Genomic DNA, 22408 nt, shown 5'->3' with positions numbered 1-22408 from the left:
GTTCAAACAAAACCAGTCAACAACCCCAAAAATCGACTTCCTTGCAAATACGTTCTTATCTATGAGAATTCATTCCCCCCTATGTTGTCATCTGAAGCAGAGCTTACTCCTTGTCTGTGGATAAGAGCTGCAACGATTAGTCAACTAACAAAAACATTTAGCAACAAAATTAGCAACAACTATTTTAAACTTGGATAAATCGGTTAAGCCATTACTTAGGTAAAAATGCAAAACATCTGATTGTTCCAGCTCCTCACATGAAGATGAAGATTTTCTGTGTTTCTCTGTCTTGTGTGATAGTAAACTGAATATCTTTGGGTTTTGGACAGTTGGTCAGAAAAGATAAAGTAATTTAAATACATCACCTTTGACTTTGGGAAACTTGACTTTTTTTTTTTACTATTCTATGACATTGTATTGACAAAGTCCACAATTAATCGGCAGATTAGGGCCATAAATTGCAGTCCTGCTATGGATAACTCCCAACAAACTCCGCCAATCAAAAAACACTTAAAAGCACCCATTTCTGACACGATTCTTCTATATCCTAATGATAAATTTGAATCCATGAAAACAAACCTGAATGTGAGTTTTAGAAATACGATAACAATAAGCAAACATTACATTCTAATCAGCAAAGATCCTTTTTAAAATCATCTGACTAATGTGCTTTTCTGTGAAAAAATCTGCCCTGGGCTTACTTTCTCAGGGACTGACACGGTTTACCTAAAGACACCTGAAATGTTACAGAATCTAGCAAATAATTGCAGTGTGAATCCAAATGGCAAACTAATTACTTTCTCCTCTTCTTAAATGTACGGTAATGTAGTCTAGGGCCACTGCATGATGCCACTTTACTGCACAGGGAGGAAATAGTTCACCCTTCATATTCAACATAAACGAGAGGCTGTAAAGGCGAGAGTGAAGGTAAAGTATTACTGGCAACAGGCCTATAAGTATAAAAGCAGCGAGAAAGAGCGAGAAGAGACCGAGGACGATGAGAATGAGAGAGACATAGGAGCTAGTCTCCTGTTCAAGACATTACCTTGCTCATTGAGACTCTACAGTAAGGAATGTGTGTATTGTTCAGTGAATCAATCCATCAGTATGCTGTATTAAACCAGTCGGAGAAACTGCACTCTAATTACAAACTAATTTGATGCAAACATAAATTTTACAAAATACACTAATACATCTACAAGAAGGGGTGTTTTGCCTCTTTGCCAGCACTGTGCTCATAACAGCATTCTCCATATGTAATAAGCAATACCAATGAGTATAAATTGAGCATGAGAGTAAAAACTATTTAGGGAGTTTTTAAAGAACATTTAAGAGATGGTCACACAATGGTAGGACTGTGTTTTCTGTTTAATTTAGCTTGGCATAAGTAGTTAATCTCCAATGTTTAATACTTTCATCTCTACTAAATATGCAAAATAAGAGCTGAGTAAAGATCAGAAACCTTACAGTCTCTGGATTTCCATTCTGGTAACGAGACAAACATCTACAGTAAAAAAAATAAAAAATAAAACTCACCAGCTTGCTGTACGGGTGTGCAGAAACACTTTCCCTCAATAACGGTTTGTTTTAAAATCAAACAAATATGTGTAGTGGGCATAATTTTGTGGAGTTGCTAAGTACATCCTCTCCTGCCCCTCTCCGCCACAAAAATATATGATTTCGCAAGATTTTTTAAACAAACTGGCATACAGTATATCATTGATGTCTGACTTCTAAGTTTGGTTGTTTAGCATGCTCTATCCTCATGTGGTATATTTTAATAATTTGTGTTCATGATCCATCATGTACAGTTCAGTTACAGACCCTGAACCATCTCAAAAGCTCAAAATGTTCTTTTTACTTTGTGAATAACTAATTGGGTCTTAAAAATGTAATAGTGCTTTAAAGATTACTGAGCTTTTTTCTGTGTCCATGTCTACGTTTAGTTGCTTTATTGCTTATTTCTTTTGCTAATGTGTTTGCATTTAACACGTCTCTTCACAAAAGTGAGATGAGCCAAGCTTGTGAGGTGCAGCTGAAACCACTCCAGGCTGGACACACACATCATTTCTGAGCTTAACAGTTGGCGCCATATTGTAATCAAACCATGTAAGAATTGGGGAAATAAGGGGAGTGTAATGAAGACCGCACTCAATGACAGCACGTTTGCAGCAGCAATTTAAATGGCAAAGATATTCTATTAGAACTTCAACAAGCCCCTAATTTTATGAAGCACAACCCCACTGAGCTGAATGATGTAATTTGAATATCCTGTCAGTTTAAATGTGGTCGTCTGGGACAATAATGTGGTCGCTGATATTTAATTGGAGGACAGAAAAGGTTATGGCAGACAAAAAGGGAGACAAAAGAGAGAAGGGGTTTTTTTATTTTTTTTTGACAAACTCACGTTTTATCAAAGAGATAAATAAAAGATGATAAACATGGATTAGAGAGGCCATTTTGTCTGCGGTCCTCTCTCTTTCTAGTCCGGGTGTCTTTGAGAAATATGCCTCTAAATTTAGCATCGGATTTATCAAGCCGAGGCAATCCAGGGAAAAGAGGGACTTGGGAATAGAAAGAGCAAAAGAAAGAGACAAGGTTGAAAGGTATCTAAAAAAACAGGTGCAGCAGACAAAAAGATTGAGGGTAGTGGAAGGGGGGGTGGGGGGCATTGTCTGTGAGATCCTGTCCATCACTTGCCACGTTTAGAATGAAAATACATCTCCACTAATATCCGCCCCACACACACACACACACACACACACACACACACACACACACACACACACACACACACACACGAGGAGAAAGAGATGAGAATTTCAATTAAGCAGGTAAGGAAATTAAACTAGTGTTACAGTTATAAAGTCAACCAAGCAGATAAAGACTCCAATACTGATAGTGGGTGGATAGATGAGGGGGATGGACAGAAAGACAAACTCATTTTTACACACACACACAGGTTTGTGGCACTATCTTTGTGGGGACCCGTCATTGACATAATGCATTCCCTAGCCCCTTACCCTAACCATCACAACTAAATGCCTAACCTTAACCCTTACTCTAACCATAACCTAATTCTATCCCTAAGCCTACAACCAAGTATTAACCCTCAAACAGCCCTTTAAACTTGTGGGGTCCAGCATTTTGACCCGACAAGTATACTGGACTCCTGGTTTTTGGACCCCACGAATATAGTTAAACAAGCACACACACACACACACACACACACACACAAAATAAGTCCTGTTTAAAACTCCTCTGCTCTTAGTTTTCTAAATTTCCACTTTCTGTGTACTAACTGTCCACTCTGTGGAGTAAAACGGGACGCCTCATTAAGTGGTGCAACATATAACTACCAATAATGTTAATTAACTCTTCGCCACTATTTACTTTTAATGCATTCATAGATGCTCGTGTTTGCTGTTTTTAATCACCAGTGGAGGTCCTGTCTACTTTATGCAAATTAAGTGCTTCAGACAACATGACTTGCCACTTCAAATCTCTGAACTCTAATGAACAAAGGTTTAGACTAGCCAGCCAAGTTTAAAAATTATTACTTATTTCTTGGTTCAATTATTTTCAGACATATACTGTTAAGGTCAAAAGAGAGAAAGTTTCTGGACAAGGCACCGTGTTTTTCCAATTTGAAAATCGGGGCCAACACAATTCGGTTTACAGACTGCCTACCGCCAGTGAAATGCTAACTATGGGTCAACTTTTAGTAGCACAGAACTGCATCAAATATAAAGCGTTTTTACTGCTCTGGCTAGTCTCCCTTGACTGCTCTTCATTGCGGTCACCCATATGCAATGAATGGAACCTTGTCATTCACTACTCCGTTTTACTGGTCAGAGTAATTTTGGCTCCTCTGCTCTCCTCTCCTCTCCTCTCCTCTCCAATGACTGCATTGAAATTTTACTTGTTTAGATGCAAGACTTACATGAGATGCAAATGGATCCCCAGTAGCATTGTATACACCTGACTGCAGGTCGCTCTCTGTGGGGTTTGCACAGTGAATGCTCTGCCAAATTGCATCAGCATATATCACTCTGTCACAATAATACAAAAAAGGTTAAAGAATTGTTTGGCTGAAGATGACTGCACATGGTGCATCTAGGTATATAAATTCAATATCCATCCATTGGATGAAGTCCAAATAAATACTACATACCTTGACTATTGAGGTTCATCTGAGGTTGCTGTTTATCGGTTTATCTGTTTAACACACACATCTGCTCAATATTACATGAGAGATTAACTAGTTCCATATGAAGGATTTATCTGAGTGAGGAGTCATCGTGCACCTGCTTTTCCTAATGACGTGTGTAAGGGCTTCCTCTCTTAGTCAATTAGTCAACTAAGTGGTTGTTACAGGCTCATTCCACTGAGGTATTTTTATTCACCTATTTTATATTTTTCCGAGTTGTGCAAGTCCTTTAGTAATAATTCTCTCCGGGTCAAAAAACACTGGGGATATCCATTTCAGAATTGCGTGTAATCAATCAAACAATTAATGTAACTAGACTATTATCAATTCATTTTGAGTCTCACCATATTTCATACAGTGCATGTATGGATTAATATGTTGTAAATGCCTCTATTCATTTGACAAAAGTTTAATGAGGAAAGAAGGTGAAAATAATTTGGAGTAATATAAATGCAAAGCGAACAGAAGGTCAAAGGTGGACTAATTAAAAGTGCTATAAAATTGTCTAGTGCTATAAAATTGCTGCATGTAGCTATCAATTAGAAATCACAAAATGGTCCTAGGCGGTAGCAGCAAGGAAATGAATCTGTCAACACTTTTCATTATTGTATGATAACACGGGAGAAAATTAAGTCACAAAATAACTGTTACAAGCTGGACTTGACCTGCTTATGCATTACCTCGGTTTGATTATTTCACATTCTCCACTACTCTGCAGTAGCAACACAGACAAAGGAGGCTTTTTTTCTACACTGGGCTGTTTTTGCATCTTCCGACAGAGTGTCACAAGGGGTCTTCTTTTATCTAATCAAGGTGAAAGCACAGGAAATGGTGTAAATACATGGCACTACCACATTTTTTGGTAATTTAGCGACCAAAGTTGCTGGCGCAGTGGCGCACCTTGAAATAGAAGGAATAAATTACCAGTAGATGTGGTAGGGGCCGCTGTCAATCAGTCAATTAAATTAGGTTCCCTCATTCCGTTTAAAAGCAATGAGCTCCCAACCATGTGGCAAAGACAGTTTCACCATAAATGAAAGTCCAAACTGTCTGAACAGAGGGAAACTGTTGATGCCTATGGAGGTGCAGAGTTGTGGCAAGACATTGAAAATGTGCTGCCAAGAAATATGACATTCAATTTCAAGTTGAATTATTGTACTGGAATTATTGAAATCTCACAATTGGCACAATAAATCAAATCTGTGAACAGCCACCCTGGCATTAACTCTGAATCATTTCTGAAATTGATAATGACCAGTAATTACTTCCAATTATGCGTTGGCTTCAATTAACTAGAGAGCACTGCAGTCCTACCTTAAACAGTAGTACACATCTCCTTTTGTTAAAAAACAGTGGCTAGTGTTGGTGGGTGGTGTAGTCCGACTGAAGGAAACTGAGTTGTATGACAAGGTCACTCTCTCAAAAAGACTCAGAACTGTCAACAACTGATGGAAGTGTGGAGGTTATACATTCTTACGTTACTGTTTGGTATTCCGTGGAGATAATTGGCACTGTCACACATTTAGTGCAAGCACTATCTAGCCAAGGCTTTACTTCTATTGTTTGGGAAAATGTATAAAGACACGTTGTCTGTCTATAATAACCACTGGTATTGCATTAATTAAACATCAATTACATGCCTGTTGTGCATTTGCTCTTGCTTGCCACTGCTGCACAAAGTAGCTCTATGCTGTTTAATGTTTTGCCACCAAAAAATGGCTGCCTTTGTTGCAAGGTCCCTTTTATTATTTGCAGCAAAAGCACTCAAATATAACAAGTCATGTTCGTGACTTGAGATTGGAGCCACAGAAGTATCTTATATGAGGTGCACTTGGAAACATCATCACTCTGGAGACTTTCATTAAGCATGAAAAGCATTAATTTTGACTGTTAAATCTGGCTGTAAAAATCAGTATTTGAAAATTGTTCATCCATACACAATAACACCTACAATTTCGCTACGAGCCAAAATGGTTCAGATAATCATAGATAACATTATTGTTTTTCATAATGTATCTTTCGTCTCCTTCATTTTGCATTTATTGTGTGATCATCATGCTCTCAGTCTGTGCAGGCACGGTGTAGATTTGGTGTGTCATTTCGGCGCAAACTCACTGTTTAAGGACTCCATTTCTCACTCGCGTGCATACATACTCACTCCTTTTACTACATACAAACATCTTGTTTATTCAGGTTACAAATCACTCATTTAGCAAAGTATTTTTCCCACTGCTGCCACATTGTTTACATCTGAATTGAATTAAATGCAATATCTAATCTCGCACATAAACAGACAAATTCAAATTATGGCGAGCCTACATGTAAACACAACACAATTTTATCCAGATGATAAAATATGATGTGGCTGACATTGCCGCCAATGAAAAATTATTGGCATGAGCCAACATGTCAGCAGTATAATCGTGAATGATGTGGGGAGAGAAAGGTCACAGCTGAGGACCGAGGCATTGTGTAGAGGAACAGCTAAGCTCTTTAGCGCCCTGACTTAGATTCAGTAATTCAGTATTGAAGCCTTGGTATCTTACACATCCATATCCGTACGTTTTTTCATCATACAATGGGACACATTGTGACATATTCAACATGTCATTGTATACAAATAAACATGCCATTTTATTCCACCTCCATTTAGGTTGAAAGATTGTATATCATTGGGGAAGTGAATGACAGACCACCCAGCATGTGACTGCAGAGAAAAAACAGGTGAGGTTCTCTGCCATAAATGTGGAGTAGTATGCCTGACTGTCTTTACTACTGCATATCTTCTCCTGCTTTGTTATAGCTCAACCCTCAGATTCTATCTAGTTCCTGCTATTACCAACAATACCACGCAGATTTTTGTGCCACTGGGGCCGTTTGGGACCTATTAAGCAGTTCTGGGCAAAGTACGTGCTTAACGGTAGCCTTTCACTGGCTCCCACATCAGGTGGAAATCACAGAAATACAGTGTGAGGATAGGAATGGGCTGAATGATTCTTATCATAAGCAATTTGGCCTCCTGCATTAGAACTACTTCAGAGCTTCGCATCTGTTACATTGTTTTATCGTGAAACACTTTTATCCTGTCGACCTTTTCATCTTTTATCGAGACTCGTCTGTTGAAGTGAAACAAATAGCCGATCATTTTAATTAAACAACAAAGGATCAATGTTCTAAATGCTTTCCGCTGATTACATAATATTTATACATCAAAGTGACAACAGATACACCACAGTCACCTTCTGGTGAAGATATTTTGGGGAGTAACACAAAGAAAACACATCACACAGCTGCTTAGAGTGACAAGTAAAATAATAGCGCTGAAGTTCTGCAATATGTAATTACAGTAAAGAATATGTTTCCGTTTGCTGCTTGTTATTTCTTGTCTACCCAGTCGTGTTTGGTTATTATTAGAGTGTTGCTCTATTGACTGTGTGAGAGTCAATGTGTGTGCGTGACTTAACTAAACATTAGTCTGGTTTTGGTGATGACCCGAGGCCGTTAAAAGTGACACAACCACAATAAGTACAACAAAGTAGTCATATGATCCACATGCTTTGGGTTGATTAAAAAGGATGCAATGTTGCACCCACTGGATACAGTGACATGTTGCAGACAAGCGGTTGAACCACAAACGGGCAACAAAAGCTATTGGCCGTAATCACACTACCAACAATGGCACAACTAATAACCTGACAGGCTTGTCATGCTGAAGGAATATCATTCTTAATCTGAGAGGCTGGTGCCCCCAACAGAAAAGAAAAAAAAACAGGACAGCACATAAAAACTACAGAGCATGAACTGTCACACAGCGTCAAAGTGAGAAAGAGCAATCTGGCCTGCGAGATTCCAATATCGTACTCTACAATGACAACGGGATCCAATCATGGCAGAACACTTCAGTGAGCCAGTCAGGCAATCCTCCAATCAGACAGACACGTCCAACACAAAATGATCAGACCTTGGCTTTACTTTCACAATTACAAAAATACTATAGTAGATACTGTATGTTTCAAACCTCACTCTTGGGGTTGACAGAGTAAAAGAAACCTACTAAACAACAGGCAGATTTTACAAAATGCAACTTATTTTACAGTAACTATTTATGTCTTCTAAATAACATTTAGTCTGCGTGTGTTTTATTTTGCATAATTATGGTCACTTTCTTGCAATGTTACACTCATACTATATACAGTATACTACTTTGCAGTTTATATGCTGGTTTAGTACCCGCATCTGTTTTGTAGTATGTGAATACTTTACAGTACAAAACATATAGTGCAGATATATTGTTGTATGTAATCTGTACGACAATGACCATAACACAAACATTGTATTTTATTCATAAAATATATAAATTGTACTTTGAAACAGGTCATTTTTGATGGGATTTTGTAAGAGGTGCTCATACTGTGTATGTATAGCCTATATATAACTGTGTCTATAATTGCAGACATCTTGACACACCTGAGCCTCTCTTGATACAGATGGCATATTTCACTCTCTGTTGTACAAATCCCAGACTGCGTGTTTGAAAGCAGAAACACAGGGGTGAAGGTGGTGAGAAGTAATGAGAATTCCAAACTGGACAGCAAGGTGATGTGTCTGACAACACAATGGACCTTATCATCCTAAATAAAACTGGACGTCCCTTTTTAATTATTTCCAGTTTTTCATTCAAACGCAATCTCAAATAGGTCACTGTAAAAAAAAAAAAAAAAAAAAAAAAAATTAGGAATGCATTCCTCGGAGCGACTTCTAACTCACCCAGTAGAGTGGGCGCTGCATATAGGCTGAGTCCTTGGCAGGGGCACGGTTCGAGTCCGACCTGTGGCCCTTTGCTGCATGTCGTCCCCCCTCTCTCTCCCCTTTCCTGTCTTTAAGCTATCCTGTCAATTAAAGGCCATAAAAAGCCAAAAGAAATCCTCATCGGCCAAAGCCACTCCCTGAAGGGTGGAGACTAAAGAAGGTTGGAAAAAGATATTCATATCATGAGAAAGCTGAACATGACTGGCTAATCCACCTGTCACATAATCACAGTGCACTAATACAGAACAATGCTACAGTTGCGGAGGGCCCAAGATCAGAGTCACTGTTGGTTTGTGCTGACCAAAGGCTGTCATTCTTCTGATGGGAGACTAAAAACCAAACCACCAAAAGCTAGTATAGAAATTACTGTTACTTTCAGTCTATTTGTTTTTACCTTACAGTAACTACAGGAACACACATACCATCTTAAAGTATTGGTTGTCATTTACAACTCATGTATTTGAGGAAACATGAATGTGCTATTTTTTTTTTGGACAGTAAATTAAACACCTGTTTTGGGGTCCTTTCTAAATACCTGAATGCCTGCTGTTTTCCAGTGACTGAACAGAAAGTCACAAAGCTGCTGCTAGAACGGTTTTGATTTTTGATCATTTCTATAAGGTGCATGGGTAAAGCCAAATAAGACGGATATACCACAGCCCAGTGATATATGTGCTCTGGTCTACCTAGTACACATTGAACTTGTGTTTTGCTGTGATTGTGTTGTTTGTAGCTTTGTGTGTACATGTGTGTGCATACGCACAGAGACTCTGATAAGAGGTCTTGAGAGGTATAGTGGAGGACCATGCCCTCCTCTCCTCTCTATCCTGGCTAGCAGGCTGTCCTCATTACTGTCAGTCAGCATCAGGTTTAGCAGTGCCAGGCTCCTGCACAGCCCTCTGTCCTCTCTGCCCTGCCAGCACTAGCCTGCCTGACTGCTGCCATTGGTAGGCATTGTAAGAACCCCTCAATCTTCTAGAAAACCTAATTATTCTCCACCCGCAACCAAGGAGACCGGAGCAGAAAGAGGGATGCCGAGGAAAAGAAGAATCACACACATGTGCACTCCATTTATAAGCACTCTGGCAATTATTTAAACAAAGGAAATGTGTGTTAATATTATATCTGCAGTAAAAAAAAATTAAACTAGCATTCACATTTGCACATAATGTCTTTCTGTTGAAGCATAAACATTGGAGGAAAGCACACAAAAAAGCACACCAGATACATTTAGAAAGTGTGAAACAAACAAAAGAAACATGCATGAATCAAACTGAGCATCGCTTTGACTACCCGTCAACTGGGTCACTCAGTTGGTGATTGTGTCTGACCACCAAACAAACAGTCATTCATATGCCTGTGCTCTGGCCCCATTTTCATCTGGAGCAGTTCCACTGAGGCCACTGAAAGCAAAGGAGCTGACGGGTCAGGGATTTAAACCCATCTCCAGCTTTGGCAAAGTAGCCATTACCACAGGGGGGAAAAACAACTCTTTGTGTCATACTCCATCTAAAGCAGGGTTTATTTATGTTGGCGGCACATCGGTTTTTTTCAGGGGTGAGGGGAGAGTGACAGTGAAGAATTCCCATCAACTCGCTTGTCACTTTTCCCTCGTCATCCGTCTGTCTCTCGGTTTCAGTGAAACGTCAGTGCATTTAGTGTCAGTTGTGAAACCCATTTCAAAAGTGCATTTATTTTGAGAAATACAGCAAATATCTTTTCAGTTGGACATCTTGGTTGCTCACCAGGATAAGACCTGCTCCGTGTGCCTTGAAATGCGACGTCAGGTTCAGATAATAGCCTGCACAACACAACATTATTTCGCTTCCTTCCACTTTGGGTGCTATCCGCACAGTAGAAATGCCTTGGCATGAGAAATGTCTAATAAGAAATAATCTTCTCATAATAAATATTTGGGAGGGCCCATTGTCATAAACTGTAAAGCTGAACAAAGATATTGATATGGCATTCTGTTCTACATTAAAAACTTTTGTCCTTGAATATTCTTTCACACTCGTGCGGCTGTGCAGATCGGCATAGGAACGGGGAAGCTGGTGCTTTTAATAAACTCACAGGGACATTCAAAGGGGCTGGCAGCTACAGAGGTTTCATTTTCCCAGCAGTGAGCTGTGTCATTTAAAATAAGGATCAGTTTGTGTAGGGGAATATCACAATGTTAAATCTAGATCAAATAACACCAAAAAAAAAAGTACAGTGAGGGGAAGACAGAGACAAAATGAGGGAGATGAGGGAGTGAGAGATGAATAAAAAGAGAATAATGAAAGAGGACACCAGGTACAAGTTTGTTTTGAATTTGTATATTAAAAAAAAAAAACTACACACCTGCGCCTCTCTAATTCAGTATGGGTACATGTTATCCTATGTGTGTGTGAGTGCATGTTTAAGTCACACAGAACAAAAAGGCGCAGGGGATGAGAATGTGCATTTAGTTCACGCAGCATTATTATTAGACTTCATTAAAACTTCAGACTTGAAATCTCTTGAAGTCTTTTCCTGCAGGTAAGAACATAAATCACACAGAGAGGTGTGGGACACAGACAAGTAGAGGAGGTGGAGGTACTGGTCATTTTGCCATTCACAGAAAAAAAAGTGTAAGACAGAGAGCGAAAGAGAAGACAACATACAGAGACAGAGAGTGAGACAAAGAGAGAGGCAAAGAGTAAGAGAGAGCTCCAGCTGCCAGAGATAGGCCGATGCTAACAGTAGGCCACCAACAGGGAAGCCACAGCCACAGCTGTCACAGGCTGGAGGACAATTTGGGGCAGTGCTCGGATGGTATTTTTGACCGATATCCCAGAATTACCTCAACCAATGTACAAGAACAGTTCCTCACTTCCTCCTCACTGGCATTAAGGCAAGCAGTTTTAATACGAGAAGTTTCAGGAAAGCAAACTGTCATTGCAAACAAAATAAACAGAATTTCTGGAAGTGTTGTCACAGCTGCTTCTGTGCTGTACACATCTATCTGTGCACAGATAGAGTCATCGTTCTGCATCCACAGCCACAGTGACAACCTGTTCGGGATGGCTTTCACGGCAAATCCCTTTATGGTGGGGCAAGAAAAGGGTTCTGCCCATTGCTCTGTACATGGTTGCTGCTCCTTCCTTTCATTTCCATAACAAGCCATCAGAACTCATCTCCGACTGAAGTGGCCACAGTCCCACTGGCAATTAAAATCATGCTGGGACATGCCATGGTTGTGTGTGACTCCACTGTCGGAAACAAAAGCAGCGGCAGCAGCGGTAATGACGCCAACAGTTGAGTGGTAAATCTCGAGCAATGTCGGCGGAAACCGTCGCTTTGATTTCTCCAGGAAACAGAGCAGGCCTCGTTTACATCTTTCAGTATGAACCTTACTGGAAAATATCAAACAAGGAAACAGCGTCATCTCATCTCTGTCTTCTGTACCACTTTCTATACACAGCCACAATACAAAAAAAAGGCATGTGGGTTTTTTTTAAGAATCGTCAGCATCGCATCAGGCTCAAAATATAGATAGGAGAAAAATAAGGAGTAGGACTTTAAAAACACACAATTGGGGTTTAAAAAACTAGAATATTTTGATGTGAAACAGTCTGACTGGAGTTAAAGGATAGGTTCAAATGTCTTGACTGTTGAGGCATCATATACTTAGCTTCAGCCAATGCATTTCTACACAGATGAGTAATCCTTTATGGACAGTATGGACAGGAGAAACTATTGCAGTGACCAATAACTCTTTCAACATACGGTACATATGTCATGTAAATATTAATCTCTCTAATATAGAAACTGAACTCTCCTGAAAACTCTTCATCAAAAGAAAATCAAGGTTTACTGTATATTTTTAATGTATATTCACCCCACCTTTAAAAAAAGAAAGTATTACATTTTTATGGTGGTAAAAATAATTGGTATAAAATAAAATAATTTTGCTACTAAGAATGGCTTGTTGTGAAACTAAAGATGTTGTTGGACATCCTGGAATTCTAAAGCTACTTTTAGCTGCCTATCTAATAGAGCCATGGCTAACCCCAGCCAGGCTGAACAGGCAAGGTATAAATGAATGTGCATAAAACACCTTGCATCACATCATCATTGTTTAATCCTTTCTTTCCATCTGTCAATCATCAACAGAAGAAACCTAATCCCTGAATATCTGTGGAGTAGTCTGCATTGTTACCTTTGACACGACTTGTAAGCACAGCTTCTATTTCTAATACAAAATGTTCAGTCTTAAGATAAGCTTGAGTTGTGCCAGTTTGCATTTCTTTAGCATGCTTTCTTTGATTGACAGAACCTGTGGTTATCTCCCCTTGATGCCCTTTAACAATATTCTAGTGCAGATGGTCACAAAAAACATAGATTACTAAAAATCAAACATATCCGAGATTCCCAAATGCAACGGGCAAGGCAGAGGTTATCCGCACTCCGTGACAGATTTGTCATACAAGATCATATTTATGTCCTATAATGACAACAACCTACAATTCAGGTACAATACTGGCCTTATAAACAGACATGTAAAATTCTCCATACTTGTAAGTACCAAGACAACTGTCCTGAGCAAGTCGACTTTGTCATGCATGTCAACTCAGATTCACGTTAAATGATTGCCAGGCTGTCTGTTTCGACATAGCCTAATAATTATTTGTTGCCAAACTCCTTCCTGTCTGTGTCCGACCGTCTCTTCATAATGCAAATGTCCGGGTTTAGTGCAGTGTCAGTTATGCCTGCTGATACAAGTTGTTTTTCCTGTGATCCTGTCATCCCGGTGCAAACACCTTCAGTTGTTTACAGTGAAATGTCCTCTGTGTTCACCTTCACTTCCTGTCTGTTTTCAGCATTACTCTACGTGCTGCACATACTGTATAGTTTTATCATACTGCAGCATTCAGCAGCGGGAGGTCATTGGCAGGGTTACTTGCGAGGTCATTGTTAGCCGTGAGAAAATTAACGCTGATTGGGCTTGTCACGATTTGCTCCCCGAAGCCCGTGCCACAGAGGCACCTGCCAAGCCGAGCTTCTTTAAACAAGAAGGAAGCCTATTCAACAGCTGCATAAGCAGCCAGGCAAGCAGACAGTGGACCGGAGAGAGGGACAAAAAGAAAGCAAATACAAAACGAGGACTTTCTAAATGGAAACCTCAGAATGGGACTTCTTTTAAAAAAGGTCTTAAATCAATTGAACATAAAAGTAAAAACTCATGCAATGTTAATCTATCTGGCTTAATCCCATTGCGTTAAGATCCTTTATAATCCACATTCAATACGACCATTTTTCTTTTCTAACAAGCTTGCCCTATAGCCATTTTATAAATCATTGGTACAAGGCTTTTCCCGTGCCACAAATTCTGTTATGGTGTCATTATAAACCACGCAAGGCAGAATGACAAATATGTTGTGGAACAGCTCAAAATATTGTATTTCCTTTTCTGAGTCATTGCTAAAATAAAAAAAATAAAAAGAGTATAGCACTGTTTAAAAAAAGATTAATAATAACCATGACAGCAAGAGGAGTTTCTTGTTCACTTAAAAAAAATTGGAAGCATCATCAACCATCTGAGCCGTTTTATTGCATCTTCGACTTTCATAAGTAAGGCTCAGAACAGAAGAAGTTCAAGCGATACACTTGGTGTGTAAAGAAAATGTGGAGGAACACTGGTAGTTTCTCAACCATATGCCGATATCCTTAAGTCACCATGTGCTCTGGCTTTGAAAGCCTGCACTGCCAATTCCTCATTTGAAACCTGACCAACTCTTTAACAATGCCTCTCTCTGATCCAGTGGGAAGAAGAAAATCTATTATCGATTTCCACCTGGCTAAGGTGGAAAAAGGCCCGATAGTGATGTTGAATAACGCAACGCTGTACTGTGCCTTCACACTAAAGCTGGGGGTTGGTGTGAGAGGGCATGTCAACAAAGCCCTTGACTATGCCACAGCACCATCTGCACGCGTTGAATATTTAATCGTCAATAGAGCTGCTCAAGACCAGTAATCAAGAAAAGGAAAAGATAATAGGCATCATGGAGGAGCTCATACGACAGTTCCTGCGTGATTGGAGTTTGGCTTATCTTTTAAATCACCCATTGTGTCAATGCTAATTGTGACCATTTCTACATGCATGCACTACAATTAAAGATATTTCTTAAATCACTTATTTCATTCAATCCCATTCAACTCCAAAAGCTATAGAAAACAACTCAATAGACGTATAATTTAGCCACTAAATGTAATTCATCACTGTCAATGAGAAGTCACAAATCATTTCTTTCCATTTAAAAATAAAACTCTCGCCGTTTACATTACTGGCACCTGCTATATAACATCCAACACAAGAGAGGAGGATCTTGATTCCACTTTCTTAAATGTCCTCTTTTCCACACCTACATAAAAAACTTTCAACTAATAGGTAACGTTCTCCGCCGATGTATTAGAGCCCGCCTCCCCCATCAAGCCAATAGACGAGTTACCAGAGAAAAATGGTTTCACACTTAAACTCTGTTGCATTAACACACAATGAAGCTTGATTCCAACTATTGCAGACTAAAAATGGCATGGAACTATTTTGTAATAATAACAAAAGAGTTCATTTGAAACTATTTGACATTAAAAACAACTATAATGAGGGATGAAATGAATATATAAGCATGAAAGCACAGAAAATGATGTAGCTATAAAAACAGTGAGGTAATACAAAAAACAAAAAACATAACCTCAATCATGCTGAACATTTCCTTTAAGTCTAATATGTCCAACTTTAATTGCTTTGGTGAAACAGCATAGACAAGGTGAGAACAATGGAGCCAGACTAGGTATTTCTCTATAATAACAAATATACAAACACTGCCTCTTTGTATCTGCTGTGTGAGCACACAAAATTATGTAAGCTAGTGACATGAGACATAATCATTTTTCTTTGAAAAGGGTTAGTCACCAATTTATTCTTACCTTAGGCTGGGCGCGACGTGGAAAGGCAACCTTAGGATCAATCTGCGAATGAGAAAAGAATAGCAAAACCATTGTTAAAAGAAAAGCTGTCTAAGAGTGAAAAGCAATGAACAGGTGTTGAAAATATTTCTAACACTGTAAGCCCACAAAGGGACCCCAGAGTGCAAGCATTCACATGGTCACATTTTAAATCCTCTGTGGTCAGGAATAAATACTAGGATTTTAATAGCAGTAATACATATTCAACAATTTAATGTATTAAAATGTGATATTTTCCGCTCACAATAACAATTTATCGGAGCCATTAAGATTTACAAAAGCTGCATAATCAGCCTTGTGGCGATAAAGTCTGCTTTTGAATTTGAGAAGCATTTTTTTGACACTAAAGCTGCATTCAATAGCCGTCAAAATTATTGCAATTACAAATTAAGTGCACATGAATGGCCCAACAAAGTGGTGATAAGAACATATTAAGGAGGGATTTTGTAACTAGATGGCTCTGCTACTTCAGACATGGCTTTTGTCAAATCTGACATTGTTTTTTCATTCTGTACGCCCACTCTGGTTAAGGTTAGGGTAGGTTATTTTCACTAAGGAATGGCTGGGTTATGGTTATGAGTAGCTTAACATCTTAGTACCCATGTAGTCATGTTGCAGCCAATGTAAACAATTCAAACTGAACAAACAGCAACAGTACACTTGAACTCTTCAGAAGAAGTAATTCACGTCACTCGAACTTCTGCGCGGAAAAGTCACCGGACAACACAATCTTCTGAACATAGCCGTGCTGAGAAATACAGAGAGAGTTGTGTGGAGCCGATAGTCTTAATTAGCTTTGTAGCAACTTGAATGTAACGGACATTCATTAATATCAAAAAGTTACGCACTAAAGCTTTAATCTCTACTCTGCAACACCCAATAATTAGACTGGTGCAGAGATGTGGCCCAATAACTACTTTGATTTCAAGCTAGGTACATTTCTCAGAATGTCACTGGGCAGCAGAAGATAGCTGGCCCATATCACTGACCTCATTACTTACTGTGTCAGATTTTCTACAACTGTTGGAGCTCAATGACACGTTCTAGGCACAATATTCATTGGATTGGGCGATGTACTTTAGGAAAGCGTATATTAATTATTACTAATTACTGTCTAAAATATTGGTGCTACCACATCATCTTCTGGTGCTGATTTATAAAAAAAAAAAAAAAAAAAAAAAAAAAAAGAAAGAAAGAAAGAACCGAAACTGCATCAAAGAAATTGAAAAAAGTTAGTGTGGAGGCCAGCCACACCATCGTTTGGCTGGTCATGGTCGCAGCAGAGATTCGCTTTTATTTTAGGCAGGAATCGCTGATTGAATATGACAGGGAGAAAATGAGAGTCTGAGACCGCTGACACCTCCAGATATTGCCAAATAACTGTGAGGATGCGTCAGATCAGCCGGTTTCTCCATCTTGTGCTTGTTATCTCATTAGCTATATTTTCCTCGTTAATTTCACTGGTATGAAGGTATGCGGTGGGGGGTCTCACCAACCTTGCACTTACAATGAACTATCTCATCAGCAATGTCATCCTAAATTGTCCTTGGCTGGATACCAATGGAATTGTAAAAGACAAAATCTTTGCTTTTTGGCATAATACTACTTATTTGTGTTTAAACAGAAAATCCTTTTCATGCTGTTCCATATTTTGCGGTGTGTTCTACTGAAATATCTACAATAAGTGTACCAATTTTATGCTTTCATAAAAGTTACTCCTTCAGCACAGATGGATATATTTAAGAAAAAAAGATATCTCTTTCTGCTGAGAGAAACAATGGAAAGAAAGTGAATTAAGGAACACAAGAACAAAAAGACACCATCTGCACAGATCAATTAAGCCAATGAGACTGACTACGTTTTAATGTGTTTGAAGGGAAACCATGATTTGCAATGTCATTGTCATCTTTTCTGTCAGTCTCAGTTATTACGCTTATCTTTCTAAATCAAGTCAAAATGAGAAATGAATTCAATAACACCTGGGTATGGCAACCCTGCTTGTAATGAATTTCATTTAAAGATTTGTTTTAGCACTTAGCCCCAGGCAAAACCAATTCAAACTCAATTATTTTGTGCGCCCTATTTGAGCAAAGACAACACATTATGCTTTGAATACCAAAGTCCTCTATATTTGGTAATGTATCTTACTTTTTAAGCCTATACAAATATATCATACCTCATTTCACCATGCTGCGTGAACTAATTGTTTTTCTGTCCTGCTGAGAATTTCTATTCACTATGAAGCTTCCCGTTTCACCACGCACAAGAGAGCACTTAAACACAGCAGCAATGGAGGTCATATAGTTTTCTGTCAGCTGAAAATATTATAATTATCAAAAATAGGCAATTATATGCATATAATTGTGTTTAAAATGAGGCTACTGCAGATTGTTTAAATCATACTCAGAGCAATGCAACCAAATTAGGCAAAGAGGACTTACTAACCAATCCTTCTGAGAAATCCTGTAGCAGCACCTTTTTAGGTCACAACTTATGATGAATGAGTCCTTTGAGAAATTTGATCATGAGGAGGTGAGATGTAGCAATTGTTTCGCTTTGGTTTACATATTCATGTGGTTTTTATGTAAATTATGCATCACATTTAAGGCCAAGAGCTAAAATATGCACTGCCCTTTGCACTGGGAAACTGTACCTTTGAACTAGACTATGTTGTCTCAGTTTCACCTGATAACTTCCTTCCTGAAACATTTTTGTTATGTACACACATACCAACAAGTTTGCGATCAGTCAACTGAACCTGGGTAGTGCACTTGTTTCAGTAATCACACATACAGTATTTGCAAATTTTATTTCACTCAAGTTGGTTTTCATCTACCAACACCTTACACATTTTAACACAAAACAACAAAAAATGCCTACAGTATTAGTGATTTACATTGCATGTTTTGGTCCATTTTGTTTTCAAGAAAGTAATTAATGGGTTGGGGGAGGGAAAAACACTCTCTCGTCCTTACTATGCTTTTGCTTTCACTGTAAGTTTCGCATTCATCAGCTAAATCCAACAGGTTTAGGCATACTCTCTGTGCTTGAAATGGATTCTGGGAACAAATCACAAGCTGAGGTAGAGAAGGCATTCTTTAGGGAACATGTGTACCAAAAAGCGCGTTAAAACATAAAATGAAGACACATAACTGTAGTGTAGAACGCAAGACCTCCCATCCAGCTGTAGCTGTTTGGTTATCATCTAGTAGCAGTTAAAGTACTTTATAAATCCCCCTCTAGGAAATGTCTTTATCATGGAATACCGAGCAGTGCATGCAAACTAAACAGCACATAGATATTTAGAAACCTGACTTGGAGTTGATTGAACAACCTGCTCTGTATATGAATGTGCTCCACCTTTGAACATTGCGTTTTATTGGTTGCCAGATTAACTGCTGAAATGGGGGGAAACTAGCGCTATTAAGCAGGTAAACACCTGGACTTTATCTTCTTCTTCTAGTAATGAGATTTACATGGATTGACTTGACTGATGTATAACATATTGTCCTTTGCTGTCGTCTTTTTTAAAAGCAGGGGGTTTTGTACATGTTGCAAAGTAGAAGCAATACAAACAGAACCCACCTGAATGGTCCAAAGACAGGTAGGACTAGAAGATATGGCCAAAATACCATATTGTGATTTATAGAATGACTTTAACTGATGGTATAATGTAAAAATGCAAAGATTAGTTGATCAAATCGATCGACAGTAAATCAATCAGCAACTATTTTGACAATTGAATGTTCTTTTGGGTGCAAACATTCTCTTGTTAAGCTTCTCAAATGTGAAAATGGGCAACTTTTCCTTGTTTTGACATTATAGATAATTGAATATTTTGGATTGTGGAATGTCGGTCAGACAAACCAAGACATTTGACGACTTCACCTTGGACTTTAGGAAATTGCGCTGGGCATTTTTTTTAATTATTTCATTAATTGAAAGTAGAAGAATCGGCAAATTCATCAATTATGAAAATAATTGTTAATTGCGGCCCAAGTATTATGTGTTCAAATGCAAATTGTAATCAACATGCATCATTGAAACAGCCAGTAATGAGTTAACCTACGACTATACTTTTATGTATGAGCCACAACAAAATCATACTTTAAAAACTTGGGCCAGACCCAATTCACACGTGTGACAAATGACCTGGATAAGTATGCTACCTGGAGTAGTCCAACAGAAACCAGGATACTGTGGCATGTTAACACCTTTTCCAGGGCAAAATGTTTTGTTGGTACAGAACATCATGGATGATGCTAGGAAGATTATAAGAAATCAAGACACAACTGCACACAGGTGATCGGAAGCCTGGATATTGTTAGCATCCTGTATACAGGGGTGTGAATAACCAAGTTTTGAGTCTTATCCTGGTTTTGATCTTATTTGGGATAGGATTTTTACATTGAACTTGAGAAACCTGGCTACTAGTGTGAATGTAAATGCACTCAGTGTGTTGCTTGTGAGAGAACAATTATTCATGTTCTTACCGGTAATAAGGGTATGATTATTAAAAGGCATCTGTTGTTATCTACAAATGTTTGTACTGTAGGTTGTATGGGGTTTCTTTTTCCTGTGATTAAATTATGGTAACCATCTAATGGCAGCAGTACCTGTTAGTTATGTACAATTGACTGGCAGCGTCTAATGTGATGTCATTTTCAAAAGGGCTCTGCAATTACGGTATGTGTGCCTTTTGCAATGCGGGTATCTCAGATAGCATCTAGGCAAGTGTACACTGTTCAGTTCATGCGGAGCACCAGAGCATGGCTAGTGACATGCTAAAGATGCACTTCTGGTGAAGTAGCTGCAGTCTATGTCAAGAGCTTTTTCCTCACTCACATTGGCCTCTCCAGTGTGTTGGTAAGCATTTCTCACCCTATGGCCTCTTTACATCACCCTAACAAGACCTTTTTTCAGATTAATAGTCTCAGTGCACCTTTCCTATATGATGAAACATGATCTTACACACAGAACAAAAGTAGATTTCCTCAAGACATCATACAACCAGATATGTCAACATAATAAATGAGAACAGACCAAGAGGAATCCCCCCAACCCCGCCTCTCCATCTTTTATCTTCCGCAGCCTTTTACTAAAGGGTCTCTGTGGGCCGCTTCTGCATGCGACTGTGGGAGATCAGGGCAGAGAAACAGCCTATATCTTAAGTTCACATCTTATAAAAAAGGATTTCATATATTAATGCGGCTCCTGGGTAAATTCTCTTCCTCTCTCTTAAGACATATCTACACTAGCATGTTGATGTGGTGTTTAAGCTAAAAGGAAAAGGCTTATCAAAGCTTGCAGCTTTCGCCAACCTAAGTGTGTGAGCAGGTCCACAGGTGTGTCTGTGTGATACCAGCAGAGCAGACAAGAAATTAAAACATAAATGTTTCATATCTGTGCTGTCAATCTTTACAGATTTTTTGCGGTGGAACACCACCTCAAAAACGCAGTTTGTTATGCTCGTCAAATCAATAATGGGAATTTTACCAAACCTCACGCTCAACAAGGAAATTGGACATCTTTTCATTTTCTAAAGAAAATATGCAAAACCATTAGGAGTATGATGCAGATTCACTGGTATGACACAAGAAATGACATTACTGTCATGACGAACATCTGATGTTCTGTATGTACTGGCAAGATACAGCATGCACTAATAACGCCTTCAGCTATAATTAACTGCAGAAGACAGAGCACCTGCTATACTTAAACAAGAGCAAGTCAGAGTTTAGCTCACTGATTTGACTTTACTCCCAAACTCTGATGAAACCGATTTAGATCTGCCTAGAACAGCTGCTCATCCATATTTTTCCTCCTTTCCTCTTGCGTCGCTTCCTGCCTCACTTAAAACATCAGAACTGCGAGTAAAATTTGACCCTTGGTCATTCAATAAAAGCTGGAATTACCCAGGGCCGCATAGAATATGTTTATCTTATAAGAAAACATAAGTTTGTAGGTTTTACAGGTTGCAAGAAATTAAGACTGAAACCATATCCATGCTGTTTAAACTAACATGAATGGCTTAACACAGTCATGACACATTCGTATATTACATTCAAACATTAGGTCCCTGGTAAATATTTTAACACCTTTTATTAAATTCTTTATAACTGCTCTACATAAAACAATTAAAAAGATGCCAACCTGGAATCAATCTACTGCCTTGTTAAGCTCTTAACTGTTAATTCTCAAATGCAAAATCATGTACTATGACCTCCCCTGTTCATACCGGCCTGCCGCGAAACATCCTTAGGAACAGATGCTGTGAGTTGCATATTTCTAAACTGAACAAAGCATCATGAAAAATGGTAAATATGTTCTGAATTACAAGCATGTGTTTTGAAGCCCCAGGCTGTGCTTCACCATGTGTATTATTCATAGTCAAGTGTT

At 38.7% G+C, this 22408-nt stretch overlaps 1 protein-coding gene across 19 annotated transcripts in view; it reads right to left on the bottom strand.

Moving 5' to 3' along the window:
- LOC116064801 (RNA-binding protein Musashi homolog 2) overlaps positions 1 to 22408 on the bottom strand; it is a 249196-nt gene that overhangs the window by 221197 nt on the left and 5591 nt on the right. For all 19 annotated transcript variants that reach the window (XR_004108610.2, XR_004108609.2, XR_004899210.1 and 16 more), the window contains exon 5: positions 15971 to 16012. Coding sequence is in view for 16 of the 19 variants with exons in the window: in XM_031320064.2 (XP_031175924.1) it covers positions 15971 to 16012 (42 nt within the window). In the remaining 3 variants the exon portion in view is untranslated. The remainder of the gene's footprint in view (positions 1 to 15970; positions 16013 to 22408) is intronic.

This window comes from Sander lucioperca, chromosome 13 (genome assembly GCF_008315115.2).
Source record: "Sander lucioperca isolate FBNREF2018 chromosome 13, SLUC_FBN_1.2, whole genome shotgun sequence".
Taxonomy (NCBI): Eukaryota; Metazoa; Chordata; class Actinopteri; order Perciformes; family Percidae; genus Sander; species Sander lucioperca.
The sequence above is the reverse complement of the archived record's forward strand: the minus strand, read 5'-3'. Positions and strand labels throughout refer to the sequence as shown.